General features: G+C 42.0%; 1 protein-coding gene across 1 annotated transcript in view; it reads left to right on the forward strand.

Annotated features, from left to right (window-relative positions):
• The first annotated feature begins 611 nt into the window (after positions 1–611).
• The window catches only part of LOC120723413 (pseudouridine 5'-phosphatase), a 33,916-nt gene continuing 15,588 nt past the window's right edge, over positions 612–18,939 (forward strand). Inside the window, exons 1-3 of the mRNA XM_040014845.1 lie at positions 612–783; positions 1,292–1,510; positions 8,580–8,809. Of these exons, the coding sequence (XP_039870779.1) occupies positions 714–783; positions 1,292–1,510; positions 8,580–8,809 (519 nt within the window). The 5' untranslated portion in view covers positions 612–713. The remainder of the gene's footprint in view (positions 784–1,291; positions 1,511–8,579; positions 8,810–18,939) is intronic.

Consider the following 18,939-nt stretch of genomic DNA (forward strand, 5'->3'; position numbering starts at 1 on the left):
AGTACACTCCAGGGTCAGATTACTGCAACAAACTGCAACTTCTACATTTCATGTTTACAAGAGACAAAGCGTGAACGGACACTGTGGACCAGCGTGTCTATTACACACTGTGTCAGGATATCGGGTTGAGCACGTACTTTCATTCTAAGCGGGCTGGATGAGTGAAACTCCCCTTTCAGTCTGGGAGAAGAATAAAAGGAAGTGCAATCCCAACAGGCGTCTGTTACCATGCTGTTTGAGCTCAAACTGAAAATAACAAACTGATGAAAAGTGAAAAACAGAAAGATTTCTGTCTATCATCTATTACTTTTGTATGAGTCGTGGCAGGTCTATATCAGTGGGAAAAGCTGTAAATCTCATATATAGTCAATATTAGTTAAAAGTCCCTCACTTTTAACATAGTGTCCCAATTTTGGCATCAATTTTACATCCCTGCTGTAAAAGGTTCGTGTGGACTTCATTTCCCACAATCCATTGCTCTGGGTCATCTAAAAAGTATTCATGAGTAGACCGAATATTTTATTTAGAGAGCAATGCAGAAAGGCTTGTTATTTATAACCAGATGTTTACAATAAGGAACCGTGTGACAGCTGTCTTTGAGGGGACGTTGGTGGAAACGCGCGTTTGGCCGCTATTTGTTTCGTGACGCGAACATCTGGCTGAGTTTTGGTTGTCCTGCTCCGGCCACGCGGAACTGCAGTCACAAGTGAAACATGTCTGTGTCCCACGGCAGCTACAAACCTGTGGACCGTGTCATTTTTGACATGGATGGATTGTTATTAGGTCCTGAAACGCATTTTTATCTTCTTCTGGTGATGTTGTGTTTTAAGTGCTGAAATCCATTCATTCACTCGAGTCGTGTTCGAGTCTGGTGAAGACCTGGTCCACCGCAGCCCGTGGAAAAACATTACTGACATGATGTGTCGTGTAAAGTTTTTACATATATGTGATGTTGAATTCGGCACAAATCTAAACCACCAGTCTGTGCTATCAACTTGTTTACCATAAAACAAACCAGTCTTTACAGGAGTGTAAGTAAACTTGTGTTACCACTAAACGCAGACTCTGTAACTAAGTTACTTATACCTGGCAAATGATTCACCTGCCGAAGCTGATACCGGCGTTTGGCCTGTTTTAAATGGGTTTTAATGAATGTTAAACACTGATAATGTCGTCAGATCAGATGTGCTCGTTTGTTGGTGTACCTGTAGGTTTGTGGTGAGCAACGTGCTTCAGTTCTACACAATGTTCAGTGACATTTAAGTAAAAGCTGTTTATTTCCTCATTGTAGACACCGAGCGACTTTACACCGTGTCCTTCCAGGAAATATGTGACCGGTTTGGAAAGCAGTACACATGGGACGTGAAGACATCCGTGATGGGGAAGAAGGCTCTGGATGCTGCCCAGATGATCCGTGATAGGCTGCAGCTCCCCATGACAGCTGAGGAGCTGCTTGCTGAAAGCAGACAAATACAAGAAAAGATCTTTCCCTCTGCTAAACTCATGCCAGGTAACTCTGACTTACCCTGACATTTGACATCAGTTACTGTGTTTACCAGCTTTCTCTGAGCAGACAAACAGCAGTAAGATGCAGCTGTTTGTGCTAAGCTAAGGTTACTTTATTGTCTCCTGAGCTTCCAAACGGGACAATAGCAAACAGTAAAAACACACGTAATTTAAACTGCCTTTCATTGGGTATTGTGTAGGCTGTGGATCTTCACGTAGGAGTGCTGCTCGTTCTGTGTGTGAATCATACCAGTGTGTGGAAGTGTTGTGACTGAAGGCTCCTCTCATCCAGTGTGATAGCTGCTCGGACACCTGTAAACACCTGCATGAACATTAGAAGTCAGACACAGACGCGCATCCATCACATGTCCATTTGTGTTACATTACACTGGCAGTTCATAATCACATACACCAACAACTCCCTGGATTTCATCCAGAAAGCCGTGTCATAATTAAATTATTGCAGACAGGATTTCATTTGTGCTGCTAATGCTACTAAACACAGGCTTAGTGAAACCTTTCACAGACGCTCTTTGTCTGCTCTTACAGGCTGGTGCTGCTGACGGTCATTGTTAAACAGGGAAACATCGCTTTAGTGGGCAGAGCTTAGTCCAGCTGCAGGTCAACACATGACAGATGTTCATGAGTGGATGAACAGCAGGGACTCTGCTAATCTTGGAGTTTTTTATACGTGTCAGTAAGTAGTTTAGTTTGAGTGGACTCTAGTTTAGGTCTAGAGGTTTGATCTTCTGCCAACTGTATATGTGACCCCACAGTGACACAAGAAGAACTTTGATCACATGTTTTCTGCTTTGTGTGGATTAAACATGATATCCATTACTGGGCATGAGAGGCTTGAATCACAGGCAAACAGACTCTGACCAGTGGATGACTTCTCCTGTGTTTTCTTAGACCGGAGCCTGTCACACTGCCCATGTTACACAAGAGCTTTAATGCATTTTTGTTTCACAGCAAAAAGCCCAGTGTTGAATTAACTCTCACAGAGTTGGTTTCAACACTTTTTCAGGGTTTATAGAGCAGATGTAAACGGACATGTTCAGAATAGTTAAATATTTAACACAATGCCAGTTTGTTGTTTAACTCACAAAAATGTGTTAAAATAACACTAACAGATTAGACAAATAACCGCGCTCAGAGCTACTTTCTTGCTAGTTTCACTCCCCCAAGTGTCAACACTGAAAACTGTTAAAATTAATAAGAAGAATTCCAATAAACAAATTAATTTTCAAATAAAAGTGTATTTTTGCCCGCAGTCATTAATACAGCTGAATGAAAACACCGTAAACGAAGGTATAAAATACAAAGTTTCATCTGAACACTGTTTGAATATCAAACGGTTTGTGAAATTTAAACTCAAATATTCTGAATCATACGACTTTCCTCACTTTGTACTGAGTGCATGACCATGGTCATCAACCTTTTCTCTGAGCAGTTTGTCAAAAGAAAAAAGATTTTCTACCAAAAGAATTTGGTAGAAAAGAGACAAGACTGCAGCGAGGCAGCGTTATAATCAAAACTATCAACTTTAACTCGACTAGATGAGAAAAGCTCGTTTGATCTCGCATTCATTTCGTTTGATGCTGAAGGTTTCCCAGTGATAAGCTTTGGCCGTCTGATGCTTTTCAGCACGTGATCTGTTTCTGTTTTTAAAAGACTTCAGACCTCACACAGTCCACATGTGCCAGGTCTCTCTTGAAAATGAGATTTTTTACCTGGATAAATAAAGGACTAATGTGGAATCAGGGCCAACAGCACACGGGTAATGGATCATTCAAGGATGCTTAGGTATCAAGTTTCTATGTGGTTACAAGTGTTTCAATAGTTTTGGTGCTCAACAATCAAATGCTATAACTCTACTGTCATACCTGCAGTCGGAGACGGGGAGAAAACGACGTTCATTATTTAAAGTAACAACACCAACAAATTCCAGTTTTCGTCTGCTGCAGGAATAATGTCACCAGACACAGTGGGATGTTCCCCACATGACACAGTGTGTGGATAGAATTCAAACCATTACCAGCTCTCTCCAAACTAAGTCCTGTTCTGTGTTGTGTGAGATATTCAAAAAGCAGTTTGATCATGCATTATATCAGATGAGTCGTTATTACAAACATGGACATACTTTTAATATTTCTTTTTAAACAATATAAAGACTTGAAGTGTTTCTTGGAGAAATGCATGATCATCTTAGGCTCATCCTACTGTTTGAGAATCACTGCTCTCAATCAAACAAAGGCGACAGAAATGATGTTTACTGCACGACTCATTAAAACCAGGTCCATTCCTAGATGATCTCCAGTGAGCTGTGAGAGTGTGCCATATACCTTAGCCCTCGGCTCTGTGCAGATCTCGCGTGTGGAAAAGTGATACCAGATGAATGTTATTCAAAACCAAATGAAATTTTGGGGCAAGTTTCTTACAATAAAATAAAGACGTCTGGAGCCAAGGGGATTGTTTCTCAGTCATCATAGTGTAGCTGAATTTGTAATGTGTGTCTTTTGACTGAAAACTAAAGCGGAGTTTTAAAATAACTTGCATCAGAAGAGTCAGGCTCTGATCTACACGCCTTCTTTAAGAGCACGCAGATGTCTGGATTTCTGCACATGAACCTCAGTCTTTCTGAAATACATATATAAAAGTATCCCTTACAGGTACTTGATCATAAGTACTGGATTTCTGCTTTCACCTGTTGTCATTCTCACTCCCAGTGTTGTTTCAGCTGGGTCTGAGAGGAGATATTGAATTAGTAATGCAAATGTATGCAAAGGCTGTGCAGTCAAAGTGGCACAAATATGAAAACAAAACCCTGAAACATATTTATACACACGATTATCAACCAGGTGAGCCACCAGGACGGTAACCATTCTTGTGCCATGTGTTGTTTGGTACTCCTGTAGTACTCCTGTAGTACTCCTGTAGTACTCCAGTTGTACTCCTGTAGTACTCCAGTTATACTCCTGTAGTACTCCTGTAGTACCCCTGTAGTACTCCAGTTGTACTCCTGTAGTACTCCAGTTGTACTCCTGTAGTACTCCTGTAGTACTCCTGTAGTACTCCTGTAGTACTCCTGTTGTACTCCTGTAGTACTCCTGTAGTACTCCTGTAGTACTCCTAGTACTCCTAGTACTCCTGTAGTACTCCTGTAGTACTCCTGTTGTACCCCTGTTGTACTCCTGTAGTACTCCTGTTGTACTCCTGTAGTACTCCTGTAGTACTCCTGTAGTACTCCTAGTACTCCTAGTACTCCTGTAGTACTCCTGTAGTACTCCTGTAGTACTCCTGTAGTACCCCTGTAGTACTCCTGTAGTACTCCTGTAGTACTCCAGTTATACTCCTGTAGTACTCCTGTAGTACCCCTGTTGTACCCCTGTTGTACTCCTGTTGTACTCCTGTAGTACTCCTAGTACTCCTAGTACTCCTGTAGTACTCCTGTAGTACTCCTAGTACTCCTGTAGTACCCCTGTAGTACCCCTGTAGTACCCCTGTAATACCCCTGTAGTACTCCTGTAGTACTCCAGTTATACCCCTGTAGTACTCCTGTAGTACTCCTGTAGTACCCCTGTAGTACCCCTGTAGTACCCCTGTTGTACTCCTGTAGTACTCCTGTTGTACTCCTGTAGTACTCCTGTAGTACTCCTAGTACTCCTAGTACTCCTGTAGTACTCCTGTAGTACTCCTGTTGTACCCCTGTTGTACTCCTGTAGTACTCCTGTTGTACTCCTGTAGTACTCCTAGTACTCCTGTAGTACTCCTGTAGTACTCCTGTAGTACTCCTGTTGTACTCCTGTAGTACTCCTGTAGTACTCCTGTAGTACTCCTGTAGTACTCCTGTAGTACTCCTGTAGTACTCCTGTAGTACTCCTGTAGTACCCCTGTAGTACTCCTGTAGTACTCCTGTAGTACTCCAGTTGTACTCCTGTAGTACTCCTGTTGTACCCCTGTTGTACCCCTGTTGTACTCCTGTTGTACTCCTGTAGTACTCCTAGTACTCCTGTAGTACTCCTGTAGTACTCCTGTAGTACTCCTAGTACTCCTGTAGTACTCCTGTAGTACTCCTGTAGTACCCCTGTAGTACCCCTGTAGTACTCCTGTAGTACTCCAGTTATACTCCTGTAGTACTCCTGTAGTACTCCTGTAGTACCCCTGTAGTACCCCTGTAGTACTCCTGTAGTACTCCAGTTATACTCCTGTAGTACTCCTGTAGTACTCCAGTTATACTCCTGTAGTACTCCTGTAGTACTCCTGTAGTACTCCTGTAGTACTCCAGTTATACTCCTGTAGTACTCCTGTAGTACTCCTGTAGTACTCCAGTTGTACTCCTGTAGTACTCCTGTAGTACTCCTGTAGTACTCCTGTAGTACTCCAGTTATACTCCTGTAGTACTCCTGTAGTACCCCTGTTGTACTCCTGTAGTACTCCTGTTGTACTCCTGTAGTACTCCTGTAGTACTCCAGTTGTACTCCTGTAGTACTCCTGTAGTACCCCTGTAGTACTCCTGTAGTACTCCAGTTATACTCCTGTAGTACTCCTGTAGTACTCCTGTAGTACTCCTAGTACTCCTAGTACTCCTGTAGTACTCCTGTAGTACTCCTGTAGTACTCCTAGTACTCCTGTAGTACCCCTGTAGTACCCCTGTAGTACTCCTGTAGTACTCCTAGTACTCCTAGTACTCCTGTAGTACTCCTGTAGTACTCCTGTAGTACCCCTGTAGTACCCCTGTAGTACTCCTGTAGTACTCCTAGTACTCCTGTAGTACCCCTGTAGTACCCCTGTAGTACTCCTGTAGTACTCCTGTAGTACTCATAGTACTCCTGTAGTACTCCTGTAGTACTCCTGTAGTACTCCTAGTACTCCTGTAGTACTCCTGTAGTACTCCTGTAGTACTCCTGTTGTACCCCTGTTGTACTCCTGTAGTACTCCTGTTGTACTCCTGTAGTACTCCTGTAGTACTCCTGTAGTACTCCTAGTACTCCTAGTACTCCTGTAGTACTCCTGTAGTACTCCTAGTACTCCTGTAGTACCCCTTTTAGTACCCCTGTAGTACTCCTTGTAGTACTCCAGTTGTATCCGTTGTACCCCTGTTGTACTCCTGTAGTCTCCTGTAGTACTCCTAGTACTCCTAGTACTCCTGTATACTCCTGTAGTACTCCTGTAGTACTCCTAGTACTCCTGTAGTCCTCTGTAGTACTCCTGTAGTAACCCTGTAGTACCCCTGTAGTACCCCTGTAATACCCCTGTAGTACTCCTGTAGTACTCCAGTTTATACCCCTGTAGTACTCCTGTAGTACTCCTGTAGTACTCCAGTTGTACTCCTGTAGTACTCCTGTTGTACCCCTGTTGTACCCCTGTTGTACTCCTGTAGTACTCCTGTAGTACTCCTGTAGTACTCCTAGTACTCCTAGTACTCCTGTAGTACTCCTGTAGTACTCCTAGTACTCCTGTAGTACTCCTGTAGTACCCCTGTAGTACCCCTGTAGTACCCCCTGTAGTACCTACCCCTGTAGTACTCCTGTAGTACTCCAGTTATACTCCTGTAGTACCCCTGTAGTACTCCTGTAGTACTCCTGTAGTACTCCAGTTATACTCCTGTAGTACTCCTGTAGTACTCCTGTAGTACTCCAGTTATACCCCTGTAGTACTCCTGTAGTACTCCAGTTGTACTCCTGTTGTACCCCTGTTGTACTCCTGTAGTACTCCTGTAGTACTCCTAGTACTCCTAGTACTCCTGTAGTACTCCTGTAGTACTCCTGTAGTACTCCTAGTACTCCTGTAGTACTCCTGTAGTACTCCTGTAGTACCCCTGTAGTACCCCTGTAGTACCCCTGTAGTACCCCTGTAGTACTCCTGTAGTACTCCAGTTATACTCCTGTAGTACTCCTGTAGTACTCCTGTAGTACTCCAGTTATACTCCTGTAGTACTCCTGTTGTACCCCTGTTGTACCCCTGTTGTACTCCTGTAGTACTCCTGTAGTACTCCTGTAGTACTCCTAGTACTCCTAGTACTCCTGTAGTACTCCTGTAGTACTCCTGTAGTACTCCTAGTACTCCTGTAGTACTCCTGTAGTACTCCTGTAGTACTCCTGTAGTACCCCTGTAGTACTCCTGTAGTACTCCTGTAGTACTCCAGTTATACTCCTGTAGTACCCCTGTAGTACTCCTGTAGTACTCCTCTAGTACTCCAGTTATACTCCTGTAGTACCCCTGTAGTACTCCTGTAGTACTCCAGTTATACTCCTGTAGTACTCCTGTAGTACTCCTGTAGTACTCCTTCACCACCACCTCCCAGCACAGATTCAACTAGCAACAAAAACATGGTGTTAAAAGCTTTTCTGGTGTTTCTGAGTGAAATGTTGGGAACTCCATGAAAAACCAGCTTCCTTACAACCTGTTTAGCTGATGCTGCATCACGTGCACCCTCAGTTCGTTGTGTCTTGTTAGGAACCTCGTCTATGATTATAGTTGATGCACTTGAGCTGAAGCTCGAGTGCGACATCCCAGAGCAGGAGACGAGGAGCAATCGGAAAATTCTGAAGGAATAGAAAAACAATCAGAATAACTGTTATTGTTGGGATGCAGAGGGCCTGGTTACACCTGCCTTTGAAGCTCACTGTGACAGTCAGCACCACACTGCCTCGTCCAACAAGGTCTCTGAATATTTCCACATCAGCGTCTGTCCCTGTTGCATCCCTGTATATGACATCAGGGGGCAGGAAACATCTCTCAGTAGCTGGAAAACAGTATAAATAAATTCATGTGCTCTTGAAGGCAGCACTTTTTATAGGTCACAGGTAAAGATTATCCATGTGAAACGCATTAAATCACCACTCAGTAACCATTAAACAGACACATTTCTTCCCCTGCACAACCTGAAGTCCAAATTTCAAACTTAAAAAAAAAAAAGACTGTTATGCTCTGCAGGGGAATACATGTTGGGAATATTTCTTAATTAACAAAACACTTTGATAATTAATGTTTTAATGTTATCCTGTAAATTGGTGAACCAGTATATTAGTCCTACATTAAGACTAATTCTGCAACGCATGTACCACCAGGTGTGGAGAAACTTGTGCGTCATCTGCAGAAGCACAAAATCCCCACTGCAGTGGCAACCAGCTCAGCCGGCGTGACGTTCAAATTGAAGACGAGTCAACACAAAGAGTTCTTCGCTGTCTTTGATCACATTGTCCTGGGTGACGATCCAGATGTGAAGAATGGCAAACCTCAGCCGGACTCCTTCCTGGTGTGTGCCGGCCGGTTCAATCCCCCAGCTCCTCCGGAGAAGGTGAGGAGTGCACCGTCTGTTCGTCATTCGCAGCATTCGAGATCAAAGTAACAAAAATCTATTTTGTAACATTTGTTTTTGATTTTTCACAAAACTCTTCAAAAATAGGAACCAAAAGTTCTTTACGTTTATAATTAGATAGTGAAATATTATTTAAAATAATTAATATTAAAACAATGTTTCAAAAAAATAGAGTTTTTGTCCTCTTATTATAGTTTTTAGTTGTCTTAGATTTTCCTGTAATAGATAATAGCAACATGATTTTCTATTAATGAGATGATTTTTGTATGCAGGTGAACGATATTTATTATCAGCAGGTGGAACAAAATCTTTACAGTTAAAAAAACATTCTTCTCTGCTTTGCCTCGAAATGTTTGATCCAGTGCTGTTATATAGTGTGTGCGTGTGTGTGTGTGTGTGTGTGCGTGTGTGTGTGTGCGTGTGCGTGTGTGTGCGTGTGTGTGTGTGCGTGTGCGTGTGTGTGCGTGTGTGTGTGCGTGTGCGTGTGTGTGCGTGTGTGTGTGCGTGTGTGTGTGTGTGTGTGTGTGTGTGTGTGTGTGTGTGTGTCCGCAGTGCTGCTAATACACTGAAAACACACAGACAGGCACTGATACTCACTAACTCGCTATTCTTCTCTTTAATGATCTTTAAAGATGTTCCTGCTTCTGGTAAAAATATCTTTGTGTCTAATAAAGAATTATTTCAGGATGTAGAACACGGTAACGAGCGAGAACAATCCACTGAAACGTCGTCACATCAGAGGATTTCCTGTACTGCAAGTTCTCAAATTCAAACTGAGAGACAAACTAAATAAATAAATTAATAAACAGTGGTTATCAACAGAAACCACTGTTGGGCTGCTTTGTAAAAAGAATTTACAAAGGAACACATCAAATGCTGAAACAGGGCAAACTGATATTTTGAAGCCTCCTTCCTGCAACACCTTTGTGTGAGGACACTGCTGTTGTGATTCGGTGCTGTGTAAATACAGTTGAATTCAATTGAGTTGAAAAATGCTAAAAATGAATGGTGCACTGATGAGACGTTGGCACAGGACGTGTGTGCTCAGCACAGTCCACTAACGCTGAGCTGATTCCACACACTGGATGAAAGTCATATGTAGAAAATATGATCCCAGAGATGAAAGATGCATCTTCAGTACTGCAGTAGAACTGCAGTCAACAGTAAGTCACACAATGTGAGTCTTTTATCTAGTTGAATTTAACTGCCAGTGTGTCAGTCAGGAGCTTTTTATTTGCAGCTAATGTGTTCCATTTGCAGTAATGCAGACAGGACCTAATGTCAGCCGCTCTCTGCACTGACAGGCACACACATCTTCTGCAGCACTTTGATCAAAAGTGGGAAGCTTTCAGGGTTCATGGGCTGTTTAAGATATATTTTCAGGCACTCTGGAAGCCATTTGCAGCGTTGAGTCAGTCAAAAATAGCTGCCAAATATCTCCCTAAAAGAAGCAAATAACAGTGAGGGCTGACCTACTTTATGATAACACTCTCACTCTAGACCACACGTTAAAAAACGAATCTGCTGCTGATTATTACACCGATTCAATATGTGTTCAGGGGATGTTCATTGTAGCTATGAACCCTTCATTTCATGTAGGTACAAAATTACGTACATATTCATAAAAATTTATGTTGGAGAGTAAACCTAAGGAGCATTTTTATCCTTCTCAGAAAGGCGCATGATAATGATCGCAGAATATGTGCTCAGCTGAAGCGTGCATTGACTTACAGACACTGCTGGAGTAGCAGATAACCTCGAGGTTACATGAAGGCTTTTGCTGTTTGTATTAGCTAACTCGACCAATCAGATGGTTCTGTGTCTCCTCTCTGATTAGCACTGGTTTTGGACAAATAGACAGAGACTGTTCCTACTGCTTTGACTGGTCCCAGAGACACAGTCACCTCTGTAAAATAGAAGAGGTGTTGGAGTACCAGGAGCCACCAGAGGTGGAACCTTGATCAGAGAGGTGACCACAGCCAAAACAATCACTCCAACACTTTCAGAGATGCAGGAACATGCCAGGCCTTTACACACGGAGTCCATATGGAACAAAAAGCCTATTACAAAGACTTACCCAGAATACTGGACTCTGTAACTGCTGACTGGATGGAACACTGGTGGAAGTAACGCGAGCTGAATGTCACCTTTGAACCCTGGAGCTTTCAGCACTGAGGAAATGCTCTTCCAACTTTTAGTTTACTTCAGTTTTTCCCTGTGGAAACAGGAGTCTTGTCTTTTTTGCTGGGCTGAATTTCCTGGTTGGGGAGGCTGTGTAATAGCATCTAGATTTCTGTCACAAGTTTTCATTTATTATGTTGAAATTTTTACCCTTTGTCAGCATCTGCACGATGCTGTTCTTCACTTGTTTCTTCTAAAATCGCTCCCATGCTGTACGCGAGGATACTCAGTGGTAATTCTGCTGCTACACTTTAAAGCTGAGTCTAAACGGAGTTGTCCTTTGCTTGTGAATGGATTTTATTCAGATTTTTGTTTTGACTGTCGGGAATCAGACCAAGGATGTTGCCCTTTTCTAAGCCCTGCCTTCAACTAGCACATTTACTGTCTTCACTTTTGTTCAGGACAGCCAGGAACAAACGTTGAACTGGCAACATATCCTTGGAACATGAAGCCTGTGAAAAGAAGAGGTTACTGCATTTTAATGTGGAAAGAATCTTTTATGTGAAATATTTCTTATTAACAGATGCCCACACGCATTGCTCATCACATTCAACACTAATGCAAATAATTCTCCATTTGAATGATTTTCCTGGCTTTATAGAAATGACCAATAAATGACACCGTTGATTTGGAAACATGAAAAGTGCAAATGAAACGAAAGCAACAACAAAACAAACATTTTCATTCTATGAAGTGAAATGTGGGTGCACTCTATGCATTTGTTGGTTGGCTACTGTAGCCTGTAGCCACTTGTAACCACTCACTTCCGCTACATATTCTACTATGAAAACCTGAACTGTGTGCATACATGTCCTGTAGTTTATATATATGAAGATTTTGCAACTGTGGTGTGCAATCAGCTTGTGATGTTGTTGCTCCCTGCTTTGAAGAATGAACCAGGTCTGCAACTGTTTGCAGTCAGTTGCAATAAGCCAGCAATGAGTGTCAGTCTGTGTCAGTTTGAGAGTAAATGGGGTCAAAATTACATGCAGTGTTTTTATCATGTTCGCGTTGTTGATTTGTGTAGAAGAGATGAATAGTGTATGCAAATCGATAATGAACGTCAACAAGAGCTTTGCTGTGAGCATTTAGTTTGTGTTACGTTTGCAGCAACGTTGGCAGCAGGTAGGAGGAAAGTGGAGAGTAAATAACAAACTTCTAACAGTGAGTCAGTGACATTGTTATTCAACCAGTTCTAAAAATAGCTGATGGGGATGGAATAGGCAACATGTAAAATGAGCGTGCCACGCTCCTTTGAGTGATTGTACCAGAGCACTATGGTCACCGTGTAGACGCCTCCAGGATGGAGGGCATTAAAGCCCTGAATCATCTCAAAGGCACACGACTCTCATTCGGACACATGTAGCCGATTACATGTGAGATCCAGACGTGGCTGCACACTGGCTGCTGTTGCCTGATTTGGTTTTGAAAAGTATTTTGATGCAGTCCCTTTTGTGTTACAGTTTATTACTTGACGTCACCGTTTCTGATATGATTTATATTAAAAATAAAACAGAATTACTTTGGATTAATGTGGCAGCTTTATTGCCTTCATCAAAAGTTTTTATCTTATGTTGTCAGACAGAATTTCAAACCCGCAGCTGTACCTGGCATAAGTGTTAACAGTGTTTGTGTTGTTTCACTCTGCAAATCATATCGTTTCCTGCTTTTATTTAATCAGCATTTCTCCTCATGACCCAGTTTTCACTGAACAGTGATATCTAGTTGCATTGCTTTTGTCTTTGCTTTATTCCAATAGGAGCCTCACACATTCCCACTGCAAGGAGTAAACAGTTTCCAGAAGTTGCTGCAGAAGATGCTTAAAAGAAATGATGCAGTAAATTAATGAAATATGCTTATTCCATAAATTATACAATATTTATTTAGGAAATGTGTAGTTTGCCAGTCTAATTGGCTATTCACGTGCTGAAGTAAGACACTCATTTATTGGCACTTGTGTGTAAACGGAGGTTGTAAACTAGTTTTCCACGTCACACATCAGATGTTCACGTTCTGCAGGTGCATCATCCATGAAGGTATAACTCTTAGCTTTAATAAAACGTCGCAGCCATTTTAACAACACACCCTACATTTATAATTAGGTTGTGGATAATATGAAAACTACAGTGTAGACAAAACAGAAACCTTTCAGAAAGGTAGGAATAATGGGATGTACGGTCTAATTTTAAAGGGAAATTTGTGGCTTCCAATAGATGCATCGCTAACTCTTCTCCCTTTAAAGCGTTTTGCTGCAAATAGGCCTGCCTGTGGCATGGTGCACCTGATTTTTTTAATCTGGAGCCAGCCACTGTTAGAGCTGGCATTTTTCTTGATGAGATATGAAACTGCGGCTCAGAGGGGAATCGACAGAGTGTTCAGTGGAATAACGAATGATGATGCGTCACTCCCTGGCTCCCACTCCGTGACAGAGGAGAGGAGGAGGGGTTAGCAGCAGAGACATGAGACAGAGGGAGAGAGTAGGAGGTAAACACAAGAAGCAGCGGTATGGTAATAGCACACATCCAATTATCAGCTCTTTCTGCCCTCCTCTCAGCTCTGATGGAAAAAGCACGTTCCTTTTAGGGCGCTGCAAAATGGGAAAATCGGACAAAAAGCAAGATCTCTATCAAACACGTGGACAGATACGGACTTGGTAATATAGACATTTGGTTTATCAGCTGTTGTATGTGTTTCTAATCCTCTGAGACACATGCTAGATAAAGGACAACGGTCTAGTTCCTCATATAGACTTATAGGCATATAATGTTTAGTCAGTAACATGGTGGGTAACTGTTCTCACTGTTTCAATATGGGAGTAAAAAAGCTGTAGTCCTGTTCAGAATGATTTTTAAAACATGTCCTACAGTGGAGTTTAATGGGATATTCCCAACACCGGAGGCAGAGAAAGCCTCACGTCCCCTCACGGTGAACACTGTAGCTCACAGCTGAGTAATGTGGTGTCGTGTCTGAGGTCGCCAAAGTAAAAGAAAAAGCTGCGCTCTGTCTTCGATGGAAACAGAAACATTTTTCACAGCTGTGAAGTAACACGGCTGATGAAACAGGAGATGTTACCAAAGGTGTGCTCGGCAGCCGCAAGCTGATTAATGAAACGTGAACGTGAGCTAGTTTAGCTCACACAGATAGAAAAAAGGAGCGCTCGTCCCCCATTATTAATCGTTCAGGGGAGGCTTTGTCATCCACATATTCAGACCAGGTTCAGTTAAGACATAAACTTTTTTATCTGGACAGTTGGTTCGTTACTACTTTGGCAAAGCTTCACCTGTTATACCAGCACATCGTTCTCTGTAGAAGGGTGGCGTGAAAATGTGCTTCAGTAGCTGAGGTCATTTTTAAATTGCTAAGTGCTCATTGTTTCTGCAGTCAGAGCGTGCAGTCCCAAAGCATTGTAGATTTTACTGTTGATTCAACTCAACACAAAAGAGTGTGTGTGTCATCCAGCCTCCTGTTTTGGGGTTGTAGATTCTGGTTGCGCTGGTCAGGTGGATTTTTGTATCGGTGAGATTGAAGCGAAACGTCATCAGGATGAAGAGAACAACAACTGATCTGCACCATCTCACAAGGATAAAGAAGGTCTTTGTTACCCTGTAGTTGAACACTTTTCCTGGAGAAATGCTCCGATCGTGTTTTCATCCTGCTGTAGTGCAATAGTGAAGCCTGAACACAGCTCCAAGAAAACCTGTTTGAAGAATAAATAAGGGCTGTCTTCTCTGCACATGCCTTGAAGCAAAAGATTTGGTGGTCTATAAAAAAAGGTAATTACATTGAACTGAAGTGTCATGGACTTGGACCCACTACTTATCCAAGCTTGATTATGATGCTTTTCTTCACCCTTCAGTTAAACTGAAGATGGACAGATTTCCCCGAGGTAACATTAGATCTTTGGATCAGTGTTCAGGTTCCCAGGTAGAAATGTTTATTTACAGGTTATCGCTCAGAAATAAAACTTCTGTTGATTTGACGATATCCTTTCTTTAAGGAGACAGGTTGCTGCAAACTACACCAGCGAAAAGAACCACGCAGCGTAACAGAGCCATCACTGTAGGGCTCCAACATGTTGGTCGTTCCTTTGTCAGCCATCTGTACATCATACATGCATGTTTTGTCTTTTAGTGTCAGTCCTTAGCAGTATTGTCTCATCCCTGGTGTAAAAATCTTTAAAAGAACAATCAGTGAAGAATAAGCGACTAAATAAACTACTGACTTTCTGACATTCTGAGGCCACTTTATCAGCTTTTGTGTTCACTTTTCATTTTTACTACAAAGATTATTTCTGAAAACATAGAAAAGCAAAAACCGTGTACAGTGTAGATGCATCCTTGTTCCGACACACCTGAATCTAATGAATGGTTTGTTATCAGGCCTTTGCCAAACTTGATGGCTGCTGAAGAGGGAATCCAACCATCGGATTCAGCTGTGTTGGAGTAGGGATGCGTCTAAAAGCTGCAGGACTGGAGCTGCACACCCCTGATTTAAAATATTAGGCAGACAGGATGAAGTGTGTTAGCCCTGCGACAGACTGGCGACCTGTCCAGGGTGTATCCCGCCTCTCGCCCTATGACAGCTGGGATTGGCTCCAGCACCCCCCGTGGCCCTGAAAAGGATAAGCGGAAGCGAATGGATGGATGGATGAAGTGTGATTGCAGAGGAATGAAGGCAGCACATACTATATTAGCCAAATGGCACATTCTTGCTCAGTACGACATCCCATGTGTTCCCCAGTTGTGTTACCTGTCAGTGGGTGACAGGTAACACAACTGATGCTCCGAGAACTCACTTGTAATTCAGTCTGTGTGTTTCTCACTGCAGCCGTCTTTCATCCTTTACTTTAATTCATCTCCCAGTGTGAAATATGACATGTAAAAACAATATTCTGATTTATTTATTCATGATATGATCAACAGAGTGTGAGTATATGTAAGAATGTTAGATAAAAGCACTGTATGAATGTGTGATTGGGTGAATGAACGTGGGTAGAGTTCTTAGATTGAGTAGAATGGTGCTTATATGAGTTCCTGTCTGTTTAGCAACAGGTAAACATCACAGAACATTAAAAATAAATAAATAAAATAAACAGGGAGAATGCTTTTGCACATTGCACTACGCAGGTTTCGATAGATTTTCCTCTTAATCAATTAAACAGCATTTTGTATTTACTCAGATTGTCTTTAAAATTCAAAACAAAACAGAATATTAAAATTTTGATTGATACTCTTGGAAAATGTGCTGAAAGCAAAAACAAAATCAGTCAGATACTTTTTCCCAGCACAGTATTTCCCTGGTTGGTCAAGCTGATGGAGTACTGTGGTGACAACGTCGGGCTAACGGGCGGGTGGCGTGGACACCTAAGTTTGTGAATGTGGTAACTGAAGAACGAGGTGACATAGGAAGCTCAAATTGATACCCTGGGTGTATCTACGAAAAACCTTGGATGGGTTCGCCCTTGAGGTTCTTGAAGTCAGGCTGACACGAGCTTTCGTGTTGTGCTGAGACAGGCTATTGGCTGGTAGTTGGATGGGATTGCTTCATTTAGCCATTCTGGGCTAAATGAAGACTACACTCGGCGACACACCCGCCGGGGGTCAAACTCTGGTAATTGGCGATTCTGTTCTCAGACATGTGAAGCTAGAGACACCGGCAACCATAGTCAGTTGTCTTCCAGGGGCCAGAGCAGGCGACATTGAGGGAAATTTAAAACTGCTGGCTAAGGGTAAACGTAAATTCAGTAAGATCATAATTCACGTCGGCAGTAATGACACCCGGTTACGCCAATCGGAGGTCACTAAAATCAATATTGAATCGGTGTGCAGCTTTGCCAAAACAATGTGGGACTCTGTAGTTTTCTCTGGTCCCTCCCCAATCAGACCAGGAGTGACATGTTTAGCCGCATGTTCTCCTTAAACTGCTGGCTGTCTGAGTGGTGTCCCAGAAACGATGTGGGCTTCATAGATAATTGGCAAACCTTCTGGAGGAAACCTGGTCTTGTTAGGAGAGACGGCATCCATCCCACTTTGGATGGAGCAGCTCTCGTTTCTAGAAATATGGACAAATTTATTAAACCCCCCAAAATATGACTATCCAGAGTTGGGACCAGGAAGCAGAGTTGCAGTCTTACACGCCTCTCTGCAGCTTCTCTCCTCCTGCTACCCCCCCAAAAACCCATCTCCATAGAGACTGTGTCAGCTCCCAAACAGACAAAAAACAAAGTAAAAACCAGCAACAAACAACTTAAACATAAACACAAAGAAAGAACAATACAGTATCCACATCTGAACCAAAGAGTAAAACAGTGAAATGTGGATTATTAAATATCAGGTCTCTCTCCTCCAAGTCTCTGTTAGTACATGACTTAATAATTGATCAACAAATCGATTTACTCTGCCTCACAGAAACCTGGTTGCAGCAGGATGATTATGTTAGTTGACATTTGTGATATTATAACCCAGCTGTTTCTTTCTTGTACCACTCCCTTTTACAACATTTCCTTCCCCCCTTCCCAAAGTTTTTGAGACATATTGTTGCCATCAAATTCAAAATGAGCTAATATTTATCATATAACATTAAAATGTCTAAATATTAAATATTAGTTTTTTTTCTATTGCAAAAGAAATATGGGACTATGAGATTTGTAAATCATTGCATTATGGTTTCATTTACATTTCCCATTGGAGACCAGATTGTTTGGAACTGGGGTGAATTGTTGCTTCTAACCAACGCTGATCTGGACGGGCCATTGAATAGAGGCTTTTCCTTTTCATCAACGTCGTGTGTTGTGTTCGAATCCATTTATAAATCCCAAACTGAAAATAAAAAGTAATAAAACATAACAAGTACAATTGCATTAAAGTACATTGTAATAATTTCCAAACAACATACATTTTCCTGGCTAATGTGATACCACTGTGATACCAAACAGTGCAGTGTGATTTTAGGAAGGCTTGGTCTGAGAAAAGAGAGTCAGGTACGGTTCTTTGGTGAATTCCCTTTTGGCCAGAGGAGCTTTGGATGTGTAGATAATGATGCTGCAACAACACAGCAACTATGATTGGAGTCTCACCTCCATACTTTTATTGGCTTTCACTCCTCAGAAACCATCAGGGCTTTGCAGGGATTCACATAAAGGATCAGCGCTGTGATCCACAGTGAGGAGTGAAAGATGTGGATTTCCAGCTGTTCATTCATCACGTAATTTATTTGTCTCTTGTTTGAATTTGACTTGGCCCCATGATCAGGTTCACTTATAAAACAGATGAGTGTGTTTTGATAGAGAAGGTGTGATGCTATAGTGATGCCTTCACTGTCCACAGTAAACTTCAGTGCTCATGCTTAGATGGTTTTTTTCTACTTGCAAGTTTTTGGAATAAAATACAAATATTATGGGTCAGTTCATGGCGTAAAGTGCTGTGACGGCCGAGCCCACGCTGCAGCCCTTTGCATTTCTCTTATCTATTATAATACATGACTTGCTTAACTACACCTGGATACACCAGCCTGCCCTGCTCCACACTTGTGTTTTCCTACTTGTTACCGCAGAATTCAATTATTTAGGAGCCTTCTTAGATCTGGAAAAAGCAGAAGGAAAAGATGAAGGAGGAAGGGTGGCTTTGACATTTTCAGGCACCCATTTTTGCTTAGTGATGGTTTCTTGATTTAATCTGTGGACTGTCCAAAGACTTTTCTTTCAAATTTGCAATCTCTTTAAATTCAGCACAGTAGTAAGTCCTCTGCTTTTAAAATTGTCTTAATTAATGTGTCTTTTTTTGCACACCAGTTTCACAGAGAACCTGTTAAACTGGTACTTTAATGCCCAGTCATGCCCATAATCCTACTCTTTCAGAAGGATTGCAATAAAACTGTAGTACTGCTTCTACACATCCATACTTTTCTGTTAAGTCAAAAAGGCCATGACA

This window comes from Simochromis diagramma, unplaced genomic scaffold, assembly GCF_900408965.1.
Source record: "Simochromis diagramma unplaced genomic scaffold, fSimDia1.1 OVJJ01000165.1, whole genome shotgun sequence".
NCBI lineage: Eukaryota > Metazoa > Chordata > Actinopteri > Cichliformes > Cichlidae > Simochromis > Simochromis diagramma.